This window comes from Chroicocephalus ridibundus, chromosome 2 (genome assembly GCF_963924245.1).
Source record: "Chroicocephalus ridibundus chromosome 2, bChrRid1.1, whole genome shotgun sequence".
NCBI lineage: Eukaryota > Metazoa > Chordata > Aves > Charadriiformes > Laridae > Chroicocephalus > Chroicocephalus ridibundus.
Genome location: NC_086285.1, coordinates 24,884,250 through 24,902,099, shown reverse-complemented (window position 1 = coordinate 24,902,099; position 17,850 = coordinate 24,884,250). Strand labels below are relative to the sequence as shown.

Sequence of the window (17,850 nt, the reverse complement as noted above, 5' to 3'; positions counted from 1 at the left end):
CTGTGGAACTGCTGCCTCAGCTATCCCAAATGTTCTTCTGTGGGGAGCTTGGTAGCTCATTCCTCATAACTATACTCAAATGTCAGTGCTCTGGCAAAGACATTCTTCTGCCTCGGGTTAATTTTGTCAGGAAGAACCAGGTAAAAGTCTGTTTTGAAAGACACCACAGTTTCTGGGGACACTGATGCATCAAACAGATTATCAAATATGATGAACACTATTTTCCTAAATTATTAGTTGCGGTTTTTCATTCCCTGTCTATTTCCTGGAAAATATGCTATGGTTAACTCTCTAGAAAAAATGCTCATGTTAAGCATTAACGTTTTTTCCACATAACAGATTTTTAATTCATCAATTAGATTACTTTTCACCAAGCACACAAGTGTCTTGAGATTCAAATGGAGCTGTGACTCATTTCCCCTATTCTTAAATCCAAATGAACCAACTTCACCAGGTTGAAGTGTTTCATGCAGTTTGCCTATACTTGCTCAAAACTAGCCCATAACCTGCTGTTTCAAATGTCCCTGATGTAAGAATGAGCAAATCACAGCAAAAGCAATGAGCAAAGCAAAGTAAGAACCGACCAAATGTTTACTTGGTAGCTAAACATATCTTTGTATACTTTTTGAAACACTTGTACAGTTATTCATTATTTTTGATCATTATCTGACCCTGTTTGTCTTAGGACTTGACTGGAAGCAGATATGGAAAAAATAATATTTTTGCAAAACTTACAGCCTACCATGAGTAAAAAATCCCACTAGGAATTTTTGTCTTAATTTTATTGACAACAGTAATTACAGCTGCTCATCTGAGGTTTTATTTGAACTTGTAAACCTCTCTAGCTTTATCCATCATCAGTCTAACCTTTTCTTGGTGTTGTCTGCACCCTCTGGAATTAACATACCCTTTCCTCCAGGTGTCACAAATCTGACATTGCTCTCCAGACTTTGCACATGCCCTCTCTTTTACCTTTATCATTCACAGGCAGCCCTTGTGCTCATTTGCTTCCTTTTACTCTCCCATTTCGGCACCCTCACCGGCCCTCAGCAGCTGAGAATCTCTCTTGTGAAAAGCTAGTGGGGGCTGGCAACATTGAGATGAAAGACAAAATTGTTTTCAACTCACAAGCTCTGATCATAACCCATAATAAGATTCATTATTATACTTCACCCTGACCCATATAATTTCCAATAAAAATCATACAAGAACTGCTTATCTAACACATTATTTCAGAAAAATAAAACCAGGGAATTTAACATTTGAAAAATACAGTCACAGAACAGAACTAAGAGAGGGAGGCTCATGGGGGAAAGCTCATTGCTAAGGATTAAACCTGTAATATGTCAGCAGTAGATACCAGTACTGTAATTACAGATGGTATTAAGAAAGCATTAAGTATTTTAAGTCACAGAGACCTTTCAAGAAATTACTAGTAAACTAAAAAGTAGACCAAGCATCTTCTCATTTAACTGTCAGGGTTTTTTTCACAGCCAGTTTCTCAAGTGTCTCAGGGAGAGGGAGAGAAATATGATATAATCCTGAAATCTCTCCTGTGTACTTCAGGTATTGGTTGATTGCTATCGATAAAACAGAAAAAATCCAGTCCTGTGTGAGCAGGAAACGTGTCCCAGCTGACAACTAGCAACTTAAATAACATGTAGTGTTAACTTTTTTCTTAATATGTTAAAGTTCTTCAAACTTGGAGACCCTAGGGGCTCCATCCCTCTGGAAAAGCAAACTCACTTGAAAACAGAATACACTCTCAAGAAGACTGGAATCTTTTCAGAGAACTGCTGGTATAAGTAAGGAGCAAACATTTCTAGTGTTTTCACCTTCTCTGATGAAGATAGGACTTCATAATAATTTGGACAGCTGACGGAGAAACATTTCCTCAGCAACTTATACACTTTAAGCACAGGGGACAGGGGTAAAAAGGCTGTTTTGGGAACTCTACAATATTTCACCTGTGAAGATATGCAAAAATTGATTAAAGATATTTCCTACCTGTACATCTTTCCTTTTCTGATTTGCACACAGAATTGTATGTCAGGGGTATAAGTTTTCATTAGATGCAATTGTACTTCCTTAAGAAGACACACACATCCTCCCCAAAATGCCCACACATAACTATGTCTATTAAATTGTTTCTTACTGGGGCTGGCAGGAAACAATTAGCCCATAAATTACTTGCAAAAAAAGAAGAAAGCAAATTATAATTCAACCATTTTTTGGATAGAACATATTGCTTTATATAGAAAGAGTCAGTTTATAGCTTTCTGAGACTAATTGGTTCATTCCATTCACAATGATTTATTTATTAATGTTGCTATTTTACACACATACAAAGCTTGGAGTACACAGACCAGTTCTATATATAAAACTGATAAATACATTTAATTTATTGATTTGAAAATGACAAATTTATTTGGTCTAAAAAGTTTATTGGTTCATAAGAATGAAATATGGATTTTTGTGTGTAATATAAGTTTTAGATGTGCACTTAAGTTGAGGCAGCAGAACTGCTTACATTGCTTGGTGGAAGTCTATCAAATTTTTTAACCTTATCTTTATTTTGAGGGGTTTATAGCTAGGTCATAAAAAATGAGTTTGGGCTGACTCTTCTTTTAAGACAGTCGTGTATCTGCCGCTTGACATCTCAGTCAAGAGCACTTTTAAGCACATTCACAAAACAGATTGGTCACTGTTAAGCAGTATATGTTTAGAATAAATACCCGTTACTGCACGTGTAGATTTATTTCTGTCTATAATTTCTGCAATTGGCTATTTGGCTTCTTCTGTGTTTTCTGTTAAATAAATAATGTGTTTATTGAAGAATAATAAAAAGTATTTTAAAAGTGCTGTGTGCTTTATAGACAAGTAAGGTGTTGACTTAAGGCTCAGCCTGATGGTCCTGAAGACAGTGAGAGTATTTCCATGGCCTGAAATGTTAATTAATTAATTCCCCTTAGCCCTGGGGCAGAGAAACCTTCAAGCACATCACAACAGTGTGTCCCAATCTCAGCAAGGCAGCAGTGCAGCTCACTGACTTGCAGATTCCTGTTATCCCTACGCACATTGTTATCACTGTGCCTAGTGTCTAGAAATAGCAAGGTGATGAGCCACATTCCCAGTGATTCTTTATATTTCTGTGTAAAGTTTATATTAAGATGCTTACTTTGCATAATAAGCTTATTTACTGAAGTCAAAGACTTCCCACTAGAGCGTAGGAAAGGTTTTGCTGGTGTTGCATGGTGGCACAATGCTCAAGCATCATCTCTGAATAAAATTGGATTAATATGTTTCCAGCCTCCCTTCCTGTGCTGTTTTCTCTCTCTGTTTTCCTGTCCTGGCTCAGTCTCATTCCCCTCTTTGGCTCTGCTGATGTGATTGATTGTGAGACTAAACAGTGAAGCAGAACCCGAGGAGAGAGGGGAGAGGAGGGGAAGGGAGGGGAGGGGAGGGGAGGGGAGGGGAGGGGAGAGGAGAGGAGAGGAGAGGAGAGGAGAGGAGAGGAGAGGAGAGGAGAGGAGAGGAGAGGAGAGGAGAGGAGAGGAGAGGAGAGGAGAGGAGAGGAGAGGAGAGGAGAGGAGAGGAGAGAAGAGAAGAGAAGAGAAGAGAAGAGAAGAGAAGAGAAGAGAAGAGAAGAGAAGAGAAGAGAAGAGAAGAGAAGAGAAGAGAAGAGAAGAGAAGAGAAGAGAAGAGAAGAGAAGAGAAGAGAAGAGAAGAGAAGAGGAAAGCAAAACCCACTGCAATGTGGGGTTTGAAACCTGTGTCCGGTGGTTGAGGAGCAGATGGAACATCTTTAAATCCCAAGTGGATTATTTGTAGCCAGATAAACTATTAGATTATTTCTGGATGCAAGAGTTGAATGCACCATTAGAAAGTTTGCTGGTGATACTAAACTAGGAGGTGCTGTTGACTTTCTTGAGGGACAGGAGGCCTTGCAGAGGGATCTCGATAGATTGGAGCACTGAGCTACGATTAAAGGGATTGAAAATTAAAAGTTGAAATGCCAGATTCTGCACCTAGGATGGAGTAACACTGGGCACAACTATAAACTGGGAGAGGAGTGGCTGGAGAGCAGCCCTGCAGAAAGGGACCTGGGGGTGCTGGTTGACAGCAGGGTCAGTCTGAGCCAGCAGCGTGTCCTGGCAGCCAAGAGGGCAAACCACATCCGGGGGCTCATCAAACATAGCATAGCCAGCTGGTCAAAAGACGTTGTTATCCCACTTTATTCAGCGATGATGTGGCCTCACCTTGAGTACTGTGTGCAGTTCTGGGCCCTACCATTTAAGAGGGATGTGAAGGTCCTTGAATGTGTCCAGAGGAGGGCAACAAAGCTACTGGGTGAAAGGGCTGGAAGGAATGTCCTGAGGAGCGGCTAAGGACTTTGGGCTTATCTATTTTGGAGGAAAGCAGGCTGAGGGGTGACCTCATTGCTCTCTACAGCTTCCTGAGGAATGGAAGTGGAGAGGGAGGTGCTGAGCTCTTCTCCCTGGTATCCACTGAGAGGATGCATGGGAATGGTGCAATGCAGCGCCAGGGGAAATCTAGACTGGACATTAGGAAACATTTCTTTACTGAGAAGGTGGTCAAACACTGCAACAGGCTTCCTAGAGAGGTAGTTGATGCCCCGAGCCTGTCAGTGTTTAAGAGGCATTTGGACAACGCCCTTATTAACATGCCTTAACTTTTGGTCAGCCCTGAGTTGGTCAGGCAGTTGGACTATATGATCATTTCAGGTCTCTTCCAACTGAAAAAGTCTAGTCTAGTCTATTTTGCAATCATATTCATTTTTGTATTCTGCCTGGCTGGGTGACAATGCTGCATAGCCTGTGCCCAAGGGCCAGAAGCATTAGAGCTGCAGCACCGAGCATTGCAATGCAAGAAGCCTTGAGACATCACCTCAGACTTACAGGAAAATTTCAGAGGGCAGGGAGGTTTCCCATCGGAGTGGACCCTAGAGGAAACAGGGTCTCTAAGAACATCCATGTCCCCTAGGTGACATCCTGTGGAGCTGAGGTAATGCCTGGGTCTTCCTAAGGCAGGACACTGCATTGAGACAGTATTTTAACTGAGGGAGCAAAAAGAGTGTCTTGAAGCTAAAGTCAGACATAAGTAGATAAAAATACATTTTTTCTTTTATACTGTTTCTAAATATCTGCTTGATTGTGCTTTCCATTTTTAAGTTAAAAAAAGTATGGTTTTTTCCGCACCAAAGTCTCTCCATCTTGTCATAAGAGACATTTCAAGTCTGGAAAAACATTTGTTTTTCTTTCTCAAGGAAGTAACAGTCCTAAATGTAGGTTTGGCCTGAACAGATGAATTGTGGTATAGAGAAAAAAAAAAGAAAAAAAAAGAAAAAAGAAAAAAAATCAGCTTAGGTTCAACTGTTGAACAGATCTGAGATTCAAGCTTTAAGAAAGGGTAATTAGTAGCTAGCTTTACCAGGAATAGGAAGGTGTGGACAACTTAATTTCTTCACATAATACATCCTAGTCGAAACAGTATCACTATTCAACAACAAACAGGTGAGATCTGATCTCAACTGGGAGCCTACTATAGTTAACATCTATTAATTCACAGGGGATTTCCTTCCACCATGCCACACTTTTTATTCAAGTTTGTCCAATTCTGAATTTTGTTTTTGTTATAAAACAACTTGATGAAGAAACACAATTGAATGGAATTAGATACACATTGTTGGTTATGTCTTTGTTGATTTGTTGTGATTTCAAGATTTTATGGAATGCCTGAGTCATGAGATGTCGCTGCATGGTAGATTAATTGGGTCCCACAGATCAGCCAAGGTATTTCCAGCTACGCAGGTAGACCTAAGAGAATATGACCTCTGTCACACCACATCTCAAAAGACTGAGTTCTGGCTAATACATGTACCCGTGCAGACACTTGTTTTTACATTACTTCAGTCTTTGTGCTTGCCTGGAGACATGAAGCTTCTGAAACTGTCTCCCGATGGCTATAACTAGATTTACAATTACTACTCGTGTTGCAGCAGTGCCTGGGACCTCCAAAGCTGAGTACCTATATGACAAAACCTAAAGCCGTATGTCAGAAAGCTTACAATACAAATGAAAGATAGACAGAAAGGGATAGAATAAACAAACCAAAAAAATACAAGGTAAAAAGGAAAACATGGGATAAAGAGATACTTATTATAAGGCAAGTTTTAATGAATGGTTAAAAAGTGAACAAATAATAATTTTGTGGATCCTACTGTTGGCTTCTTTACCAAAGGACCTTCTGCACAAGCATTAGGAATCATAGCTCAGAGACATTATTTGAGGAACCTGACAAGTGAGTTATAAGTGTAATTCTAAATAAACCGATTAGTGCATAAAAATATCCAGGAGGATGTTGATCCATTAAAAGTACTTGCAAAAACCACATAGATAGAATAATTTTTTTAAGGAATATTTATTTTCAGTTCCATTTAAACAACCCACTTTTGTAACACATACTAAAATCTTTAGGAAACATTCTAAGAAATTTCAGGATTATAGCCACAGGGATGAATTGAATGCATTTCAGTTCTGCAGATTAAAATACAGAATATGTTTGCATCATTCTGCATTTTAGTATGTTGCTGCCTTTTGGTAAGCTTTACATTAAAAATACATGACTGACACTCTTTATACCAGTAAGCCTTTTTATTGAAAAAAAATATTATTGCATTAAACTACATTCCCAGGAATTCCTTGAATAACCTAAAAAAAAAGCCGCGTTGCATGTACAATAGTGCAATTCACTTAGCTACTGTATAATATAAAACACTTTATACAGAGAATACAAAACAAAATTACTAGTTTACATATTATACTAGCCAGAGTATTATCCAGTTTTAAATATAAACTTAACACTTTTAAAATCAATCTGGTCAAATGGCATTTTTATGCAAATCTGCACAACAAATATACATGTTAAATGTTTTCCAGAAGTGCCTCAGTTACCAAAAAAGAATAAACAAACAAACAAAAAATTATCATTGTGTAATTTAGGAAACTTTTGTTATTCAAATTTTACAGTGTGGGTGACCTGTTTCCTTGGATTATGTATCAAGAATATACAATCAAGCTAAAACAGATTATTAACTTGGAGTGTATATATCACTGCCACCAGGATACCATAACTCTTTTAAAAATCAGTCTAAATAAAATGAAAATTGTAGCATGGCTCCATACTTCAGGCTCAATTATGCTTTTAATAATGATACATATTTAAAGTACCTCTCTGATGAAAAAACAAATATGGCAGCAAGTAGAGCAAATATATCATCTCAGCTGTGCTGATAATTTTATTACATTTCTCCAAGAAAATCCCTTCTGTGTACTAAGAACAATATTGGACATTCCCTTTGTTGGTAGTCAGTGATTGCTGTTTTGCTATTGTGCTGCTTCTGTTCCTTCTTAATCTCTGTTTTTTTCCATCAATACCTTTCGCAGTCCTAATTCCCATTGTTCCAAGAATTGAATTTAATCTTTATTGTCTATTCATTTGCCTTACCAGGTCATCCTTGTTGGTATATACAATGATGCATGGACATCATATGATTTGGTTCTTTCCTAGAATCCCATTGTGTTGTGCATATGTTAAGGAAAACATATATAACTATTTTGCATAAATGATCTATATAGTAGGATATTGATAAATTTCAACTGGTCAGGTTTTTTGCCGTAGGAATTTCAACAATATTAACATTGCCTGTGAGAAGAAGGGATACAAAATATGTGTTTACACATTAAAGATGAGATTAGCTTATCATTTCTTCTGTTTCATTTTTTTCTCTTGGTATTATCTGCTTTGTATTCAAATGAACTCATATACAATGAGAACAGCTGTTTTTTTCTTGAAAGGGAATGGAACTGTGCCCATAAATTTAAAAGTTTGTAGGGCTGGAAATGCACCCTTTAGGCTGGTATTAGCCCTGAACTGGTGGTGATGGCTGTGCAGCTCAGTCAGCCTCACAGGTTGATCTGCTCCTTTGAAACGTCCAATTCAGAGTGTTTCTACAGAATTATAACTAACATTTCCAAATGGTCCACTGAGTGAGGGATCTCCATCCCAGCAAGCAAGTACTAATTTTCAGAGGTTTTAAGTCACATTCAGTGAACTATATTTGATTCTCAGAAAAGTTTCCGAATTATCAAAATTACATGTAAATTCAGATCTAATGTTGGGAAGATTTTCAGCCAAAAATGAAAGGAGGAATTTTAAAATTGTGGAAATATTTATTTTTAACATCCTTCCCAAAAAGACTTTCTGATTTCGTTAATTCTGAAGCAATAATTTCAATTGAAGAAGTTCCCTACAATTTAAATGAAAAAATTGAAGCAGAAAGATAAGTGACTCCAAAATGGCATGAATTCATTTTGTTAATGAAATTAATAAATCATCTGGAAATCCAACAAAAAGATATTTGAAGGTGCTGGTTTCACCAACCTTTTCCAATACAAAAATATTTTGCTTCTGCTCAGTCTCCAATTTTTTTTCCTGACAGCTTTTATTTGATGTCTAAAATGTTAAATATCCAAAGAAACTTTAACTTTGAAGATACAAACCAAGCAGTCATAACTTGTAAAGTCATTTGAAAAGTTTGGCATAATACCAGTTTATGCTGAAGCAGCTGCTTTTAGAAATTAAAACAATTCCATTTTATTGCAATAGATCAGTCTAGTTTGATTACAACTAAGTTAGAAAATTGGTCCTAAATTGTATTTTAAATACTCAACTCAATTGCAATTAGATTTCTTAGTTTATTCACATAGCCAAATATAATGGAATAAAATCCTCCAAAAGTTTTTTACTGTGTTTTAAATAAGTTCTGAAAGATACATGACTAATTGTGCACTACATTATTGCAAATGAATTGAGATTATTTCAAATGTTTCTAATCCAAACAAAGAGTTAATCTCTGTCAGACACTTCAGTGTCCAATTATATTGGAAAGCATGCTGCAGTCCAACCACAATTATGAACTTAATTTCATGTTGAGTTGAGAAATATTATAAAAATAGTCAAAATGTGCCATTCAAATAGATGCTGAAGCCCTCACCTATTTCCAGATACAGTTATTACTAGCAATTTCAACCGCCCATTACCCTGAAGGTTGGATACATGCATTCAAATATTGCAGATTCAGAACTTCAATTTGTATGTTGAGAGTTTGGGAAGCCATGCGAGAATCTTGAAATATTTGTTTAGATTCAATATACTTGAAATGCCCATAACTGAGGCATGGTTTTCTATGAGACTTGTCCTGGAGAGCCAGTTTCTGCTCAGAATTTTACTTCTGCATTTTAATGAATAACAGCGTCATTCTGTAGGACCAGCCAATTGTGTATGTTGTTTGTTAAAGGAATGAAACATATTTACACATTCTTTGGGCAAGACTCTCCCACATGTCAGAGCTCTGTTTGGTAGGGAAGAAGTGTTGCAGTCTTGGCTGAGGACCTCTGATGTTCAAAGCCAGCACCAGCTGCTTGGCAACTCTGGGCCACTGCAGCCCACCCCTGACATACCCTATACTGCAGCCACAGGCAGGCAATGCCAAAACAGCTGGATTCATCCCCTTCTTTCCCTTGCTGTCTTGGATGCTTGGCTCAGGGAGAAAAGTAGCAGCCTGCTTGTGCCAGCACGGAACCCCCTACACTAAGGGGATGTTTTGTTATGTACCCGTGGCCAGACTGCAGTCCCTTTGCGCTGCCTGAGCAATATATCCCAGGGATAAAATCACTAAAGTATCTTTGAGATGTTGTTGTGACCCTCTTCTTCCAGTGTTAACCCATCACCCCTCACTCTGAGGCTCCCCAATTTATTTTAGCCAGGAGACAGAACCAGGGACTTGTGGCCCCAGATACCTTCTTTTTTATCCAGTCTGAAATACCTTAACCAGGCCAAATACTACACTGTTGCATATGCACACTCAGAAAAGCAATCCTTTGAGGTGTGTCAAGATTGCTCTACCTTAAATTGTGCTACTTTAATTTGCTCATCAGTGTTGATGTTCTTGGTCCCATTGTGTCTGAGTGCTGTGGTCCCATTCCTACTGACAGTCACAGACTTCAGTTCATGCTGTTCTTTCCAAACCTTCTGTAGAATGACACCAGCTGGACCTCATCCTCCTTGTGATAGTATCACAAAAGACTTTAAAACAGCTCTTACTCAGTAATACGAGACCTAAATCAACATTCGTGTGCTGTCAGCCAGAATGTGGACTTTAAAATATTTGCCTCTGTGCTCTCAGCAAAACAGTAGATTTCCCCTCAGACATGATTGAACACTGAATAATTTATTTTATTCAAATTTGGGTTTGGAGCCATGGTGTAATTGTTTGGGCTAGTTTAAATAGCTAGAAACACTGAAAACTTCTTTTATTGTAGGTAACTGTTGGGTCTGGCTAGAGCAAGAGTGGTGGTGGGGCTCTTGCCCTTGGAATAATGGATGAACTAAGGGGTTTGGATGTATAGCAGATGGTGTGGCCGCATTCAGGTGTGGTGTAAATAAGGCTGGGAGATAGGCAGTGTGTGGCAGCGTGGGGAAGGTCAGTGGGGAAGGGTGGAGGGGGGTGGTGGAGACCAAGTGCAATGGGTGTCCTGCCAGCAAAGCAGGATGGGTGGGAATGAGGGCTGGGGCTAATGGGGAAAGTGATATGGGGGCAAAATGCGCCTGAGAGAGGGGGTGGAGGTGTGCCAGGGAGAGGTGGCTGCCGTGGGGATGCACAGACGCTGAGACAGCAAAGCGTTGCAGCAGTGTGTGGTGGATGGTGGTGACAGTAGCATGCTGCTGAACAGGGAGGGCAGGGACTGCTGGTGTTGCAGAGAAGGCAGCTGGTCCTGGGGCAGGCAAAACTTTCAGGCGTTTTGCCAGAAGTTGTTTCTGCATATGCTGCTGGGCTTGCAGCTGCAGCAACCTGTATTTGTCTACTTCCTCTGGTGAAAACGTGATAGGCTGCTGCATTAAAGGAGGGGAGGTGGATTTACTGTACACTTCTAGGTCATTTACTGTGTCATCATACTTCTGCATAGCATTGTCGCACAGAGAGCCTTCTGCCCGGTTTGAGTCCATGTTTATATCATGTAGTTCTTCTTTGGTCTCTGTTGAGTTAGCAACAACAGAATATCTATTAGAGGGAAAAGCACCAGGGAAATCATTTGGTACTGGGTCACAGCTTTGTATAAAGGGTTGCACTTCACTAATGAAGAGATTGGACTGTTCCTTTATTGCTGTGTTCCTTTTTATGCTTGGGCTCTGATAGCCTGTTCCTATTTGAATGATGTCTTTAAAAAGACAATGATCATAATTAGTGCCTGTTGAAAGGGCAACATTAGTTCTCTCTGACGCTTCAAAGTTGTTTTTCTTCAAACTGGTTTCCAACGAGCTGATTTCATTATGCCCCATGTCATTTTCACCTATGCTTAGCAGTTTCTCTGGCAAAGGTAACATTGCAATGTCATCTCCCGATGATGGGAACTGAAGAGCAAACTGACTTCGCGAGTGATCCTTTAATTCTACTCCACAAGTGTTTGGAAATCTCTCTGAATCATGCATTTGTTCCTGGGTTTTCTTGGACTGCACTCTTTCTAAAAGTAACTTGGCTGTCAGTGACTTTCTTTTTCCACATATGTCTTTTGCCAGGGTTTCAGAAGAGCAGGTGGCAAAGTTTTTTGACTGACCGTTCACATTCAGAGAGTGGTAATGTGCAGTTTCAGCTTTTCCCGCTTCGGTGTTAGAACCTCTTTCTGTGTCCTCTTTTGTTTTGTTGTCACAGTTGTCAGTCTCTTTTGAGGAGGATCCTGAACTGCTGCCTCTTGTTATTCTCTTACTAGATGATCTTTCACTGCTTCTTGAATCTCTGGTGGAACAACTTTTGGAGCTATGGTAGCTTCTACTTCTACTATGCGCTTTGCCAAAATGCCGGTGTCTGCGTCTGCTGTGTTTAGATCTGTCTCTGTGTTGTAAAACTTTATGCCTTGAACACCTTCGATGTTTAGTTGTGTCCCTCTGTGTACAGTTTCTAGTTCTGCGAGTTCTACCATGACAAAGATAATCCTCGTCTGTATCGTCAGAAGTGAAAATATGCTTGTGCTTTCTGTGTTTACATTTGTGCCTTTCAGCTGTCTTGCTTTTTCTTTTACAACAAAAAAGCAAATGATTTCTGCTGTGATCGTTTGATGTGGGACTCATGTAGCCCATGTAGCTACCCATACCATTAACCGAAGTGTCAGAATAGCTGGAATGTCTGTCAGAGGAGGACTTTTGAGGAGATGGGAATCTCCAGCATTTCATGTAACTTCCACATCCTTCATTTTCTGAATATCTGCTGTTTGAACCGGATTTATAACTAAGGAAACTTCCAGTGGAGTCTTTTCCACTGTCACTTATGTCACTGTTGCAGCTGGCCACATCTTGAGCGGTTCTGCAGTCCTTTTGGTTTTCACGTTTTTCCTCAGAATAAATTAAATGACATTTTGCAGCTTTAGACTTTTTAATCCTAGACATAAAAGCAGAAAAGGAAATGCTTTCATTTCTGATGTTCTGTTTTTTTCTTTCACAGCTATGAAAATGATGCTTTAAAGGTCTTCTCAGTGTTGTTGTGTGAAGACTTTTTTCTGTCACATAATCCTTTCGTGAGACATCAAGGTAAGTAGGCACTTTGGGTATATTTTCATTCAAATAATCTGCAATGCATTTTTGACCATTTTCATTCGTTTCTTTCCCTATGTCTGACTCAGCCTTTTGCTTGGCCTTTCTTGGATTTAGGGAACCTTTCATCTTCTTTGGTTTCAACAACTGATTATCTTGTTCATTTGACATTTGCTTGTGTTTTATTAAACCTGAGGCTTCATTTTCATCTGCAGTCTTGTTTATAGAGTGCTCTTTACAGCTTGCTTTGTTTGTTTCATGCTGTTTACCATCTCGGTGATTTAAAGAGAGTCTGAAGTCAAAATACAATGGATTACAGCCATATGAAATACAGGGCTCAGTTTTTGTAAACAAAAGTAATTCTGTGGGCCACTGCAGAGCAGTAGTGCCATCTTTGCTCACTACATGGAGAAAAGGCAATGCTTGGGGCTTAACCTCTTTAACCATGGTCTCCCTTGGAAGCGTTTCCATATTCCCATTTGTGGTTTCTGAACTCTCCAAAGATCTTTCTCTTTTTATGACCCCAGGACTGTTGCTTGCACATGCCAGCTGAGGTTCTGGCTGTTGTGGGAGCTCAGGTAACTGGCCAGGCAGGTGGGCATTGCTGTGCTTGTAGGTGTTGGGCTGCGTATAAAAATTGCTAGCTTGGCATGAAGGTGAAATGAGAGTTTCTAACAATTGCTCAGACTCAGTCGATTTGCTCTCTTGCTCTGTTTCTCTAAGCGAATCAGAAAAATCCAAATTTGAAAGCTGTATTTTGACTTTGGAAAATGAAGGATGAGCACTGACCTTTTCTTCTAATTCTCTATCACTACTTTTATCATTTTCATGGAGCATTTTAGGTTTTGCAGCTACGTGACTTAATGCACTGTTATCCAAATTCATTTGGTCTTGTGTAACCGATGGCCCTTTATCCAAGCCTGCTTTCACATCCTCCTCCAAAAGTGTGCCAGAATGAAAACCCTCAAGAGCTTGCTTTGTTTTATGGTTAGGGGATTCACTACAATCATATCCTTCTTCAGAGTTCTCACTAAAGACTGATGCTGAGGACTCAAGCTTCAAAGGGACTTTTTTAGAGAACGAGAAAGACACTCCTGCCCTCTGAGAAGCATTGGAGTTATCTGGGAACACTTGTGAGACTTGATTTCCAAGTCCATGGGGTCTTTCAGTAGGGTACTGGTGCCTGCTTATGATAAACTGCTGTTTCTCTAGTACGCCGCTGGAGAAACCTTGTCCTTCACTCGTGGCAGTTCTTTGAGAACTGGCTGTGAACTTGCCACCCTTGTACAGGAAAATGCCATCTGGCGATTGCTGCTTTTCCACAACTAATCTGGGGGCTTTAAGCAACGGTCCACTCCCAGTGATGCTGTAAGGTAGTAAATAAAAAAAAAAAAAAGGAAAGCTTTATTAAGTAACCAAGACAAGACAGAACTCGCATTTGACAATGTCGGTCTGGTAAGGAAGGGTGTCACCCATGCTGTTACAAGGGAAAACTAAGTTACTAAAGTTTCTAAAGGGTAAATGTGCAGTCTAGCCCTGAGCTTGGGCTTCTATATGGGCAAGATAGTCTTTACATACATGAAATAATATTATTTGAAGTCAGCAAATGAAAGTTTGTTTTCAGAGTAATGCCCATGTACATCTAGAATAAACAATATCGTCTTTACTCTGAATTTATATCAGTGAGAATCTGGTCTCACTGATATATTCATGCTCACAGAGATATTCATGCTAAAACTATCACCAGACGTTGGTGGGGAAAAGGACACAAGGTAGATTTCCATCAATATAAATGGCAAATTCAGTGCTCTCATTATCAACCACCATTTGACTTACTTTCCCATATTTTCTCTTCCTGTATTGTATTTTCATTAGTTAAATTTTTCGTCTTCCCAAAACCTCTCAGATTTTAAATCTGTGGTTTAATTTTCTTGTACTTAAAAAAAAAACCAAACTAAAATCAACCTATACTAAGAAGGCCATAAGAAATATGGTAAATTATTGATTTCTTCCAGTAGATAATTAACTGAGATTGGAATGACTGTTGCCTTTTTCCATTACAGATGAGACATACGTAGCCACCATGCAAATGTTATTCCAAGTAATATTTTATATATGTATTTCATTAGGCCAATTATCTACATTTATTATTGATGCAGTACTACAGTACACTTACATGAAAAAAAATTGGAACCAGCTTCAGTGAGGAGTTTGATTAAAAATTAGAAAATATTTTAATTAAATGTAAGTAAATTATGACTGCCAGATCTGCATAACAGCTATCTATAATTAGGCTAGCATGCTTTATAAATGCTATAAAAATGCATTGATCTCCAGCAGTGGGAACGACATAAAGGCTCCCTGGAGTAGGGTCAACTCGGAGTATGAGAATATGTATGCATTTCTGAGAATATATTTGCATTTGTCACAAATTTGGCATCAGGAGTTACAAATTCACCCCTATTTGTACATCAAGAAGGAATTATCTCTTGGAGAAGGCATGTAAAGAGCCTCTTTTCAAAGTCTCCTTGGAACAGCAAAATAAAGCTGCATTTTCAGTTTTTCTGTGGCCAAGATTAACAGTAATTTTGTTGTCAAATTGTATTAGCTTGTTGTAAGGAACTCTGTTGCAACCTGAGACACAGTACTCCGGGACAATAACAATTGTACGTGTGTGTGTGTATAGGCTTTTGCTTAGTAAGGCTGGCTTTCTGTCTTGCCTGAGCAACTGGGAATGCTACCCCTCCACCAAGATCACAGCCTTCGGCCACCCCGAACGCGTTAATGATTACAAACAGGAACAGCATGCACTGTCTTTCCAGGCTCTTTGTAAAGCATTATGGACTCCCGGGTCTTTCTAAAAGCAAACCTGCTTCCCCCCCCCAGTCTCAGTCTGGCTTTCCTATTATCCACCAACCTTATCTGAGACTACGTCTTCCAGTGCGTGGGCATAAAGGCTTCTTCCTACAGGCAGTTACATTTCTTTCAGCAGATTTGTGTGAAAATGGAGTTGTAACCATAAAAGTGATACATTAGCACTAAACTGTTATATTTCAGCAGATTACTCGAAAGCAATTACATAGGCCAAAATGAGTGTATAATAAACTCTGACTGTTATTATTTCCAGGGTACAGTAAGCTTGATATGAATTTAAAAGTATGCCAGTTTAATTATCTGCTTAACTCATTATGGTCATAGATTAACATAAACAATTGGTCTGGTGGCAATCTATTCTACTGAAGCATTCAGCGTCATTAAAGAAAGGAGATTTCTCACATGTGAAGGTTTATTAGTGCAAATTTTGTACTGTATCTTGATATTCGTCAATAGAGCTAACAGTATTGGATAAACTTAACTCAGTTAATTACTTGTTTTTCATTCGTATAATGATACTTCAATTACTCTATAGAGAAACTGTGAGAATAATCTCAGTATACTAAAAGTAGTGAAAATGATTCACAGACTAAGTGGAAGTTCTAAAGCTCTAAAAAGTGTTTTTCCTCTCCCATTCACTTACTATCAAATGATAAGACAGTTGTACTAATCTATTCAGGTCAGTATGAATAAGGTAAAATGGTGATATTAAAAAACTCCTTCAAACCACTCAGTTCAGAAGAGATGAGATTAACTAGCTACAGGAGAGAAAAACACCGACCTTCAAATAACAAGTGATTAATTCAGGGACTTTCAATTTTATGGTTTGCAGAACAGGAACATTTGGAGTTGGGGACAGCTGAAAACAGGTTACAGTAGACACAATCTCTGTACGTTACAGAGTGTAGGAGTAAAAATATGGAGATTTCTTCTGGGACTGAGGAAAGAGGGCATTAAAACGTAATATAAATTTTAAATACTTGCCATTCTGACTGCTTCCGTAACTCTGCAAGCTGGTGGAGCCGCTTGAGTGCTTTTTCCTGTTTCTTCTCATCTTTCCATGACTTTGAAGCCACATTTCGAGCAAATTCCCTTTGTTTTAAATCTTTCAATCTCTGTGTCCAAAGAACAAAAAGAGAAGGGATTAAATATGTACACAGCATTCCTCTTATACAATTTATTTGCTTTTGGTGAAGTTAGTATGTAAATGGAGAGTAAAAATATACATAAAATGCTGTCATTCTAAGAAGAGATTGAAAATGCTATTTTTGCCTAACAAAACAACATGGTGGGGCCATCGTTACTTAGCTGATCTATACCTACATATGAACGATAGCTGTTAGTTTCTTGTGAATACACAAATATTCCATTGTGTATAAATACATACACAAAACTAGACTCCATTTAATGTAGTTGAAATTTTTCTATTTAATTCAGTCTGTTGGAATTTAATCCATAGACATATACTGGAATAAAGGTGAGCTCGTGTGTGTAACGTATTTTATAGATCTCTGTACTTGCACGTGTATGCATGGATGGATGTGTGCTACTGTGTTGGTTTTGTAGCTTCTTAAGACTGCATTTATTTTTCAAAGGAGAGAACAAATGCCTGAAATATTTGATCAGGAAACTTGTTTATGGTTATTTTCACAATTCTTTTTAATCTCCACGAATGTCTATAAATCAGGTAATTCCTGTTGGAGAGAGCAAAATTCTTTGCCTTTATTACATTTTTTATTACCTGTTTTTGCACTTTTGATAGCATAAGGAAAAGTGAAGGAGAAGAAGACACAAACCAAAAAGTTCAAAAACATCCTCTGCCAAAAAGGTGGTGCTATCTTGCCTTTGAGTTCACTGTGCTTTCTAGGACTTGGTAGATCATGTCTAACCTTACGGCTTCCCAGTTCAGGTCCATGCTTCCACTCTCCATGGCAGAAATGCCTTCCTCCCTTCACCACCTCTCCAGTGCCATGGTGTTTGGGGAAGGCAGGTTTACAAACCATGAGGGAGCTCTGGTGCATTCAGCCAGGTGCCCAAACTGGAAACCTTGAGGACCAGGGCAGAGAACTAAACCACTGCATCCCATTGCTCCTTCATCTGGAGGAGGCCCTCTGCTCTGCCATGAAATTCAGAACTGTAGTATCAACACCAGGAAATGCTAAATTTTCCATGGAGCCCAGAGAGCTGTTTTTGCAAGCTGGACTTTAAGAAAGGCTTTGGTATCACAGTAATTTTTAAACTTCTGTACAGCTGGCAGCATCTACACTTATTTGCCTGTCCACCAGCGCCTAAAGATCAACATCCTAATCA

General features: G+C 38.9%; 1 protein-coding gene across 1 annotated transcript in view; it reads right to left on the bottom strand.

Moving 5' to 3' along the window:
* Positions 1-6,461: 6,461 nt before the first annotated feature.
* ZNF804B (zinc finger protein 804B) overlaps positions 6,462-17,850 on the bottom strand; it is a 244,555-nt gene continuing 233,166 nt past the window's right edge. The window contains exons 3-4 of the mRNA XM_063324794.1: positions 16,525-16,655; positions 6,462-14,032 (exon numbers count right to left, since the gene is read on the bottom strand). Of these exons, the coding sequence (XP_063180864.1) occupies positions 10,360-14,032; positions 16,525-16,655 (3,804 nt within the window). The 3' untranslated portion in view covers positions 6,462-10,359. The remainder of the gene's footprint in view (positions 14,033-16,524; positions 16,656-17,850) is intronic.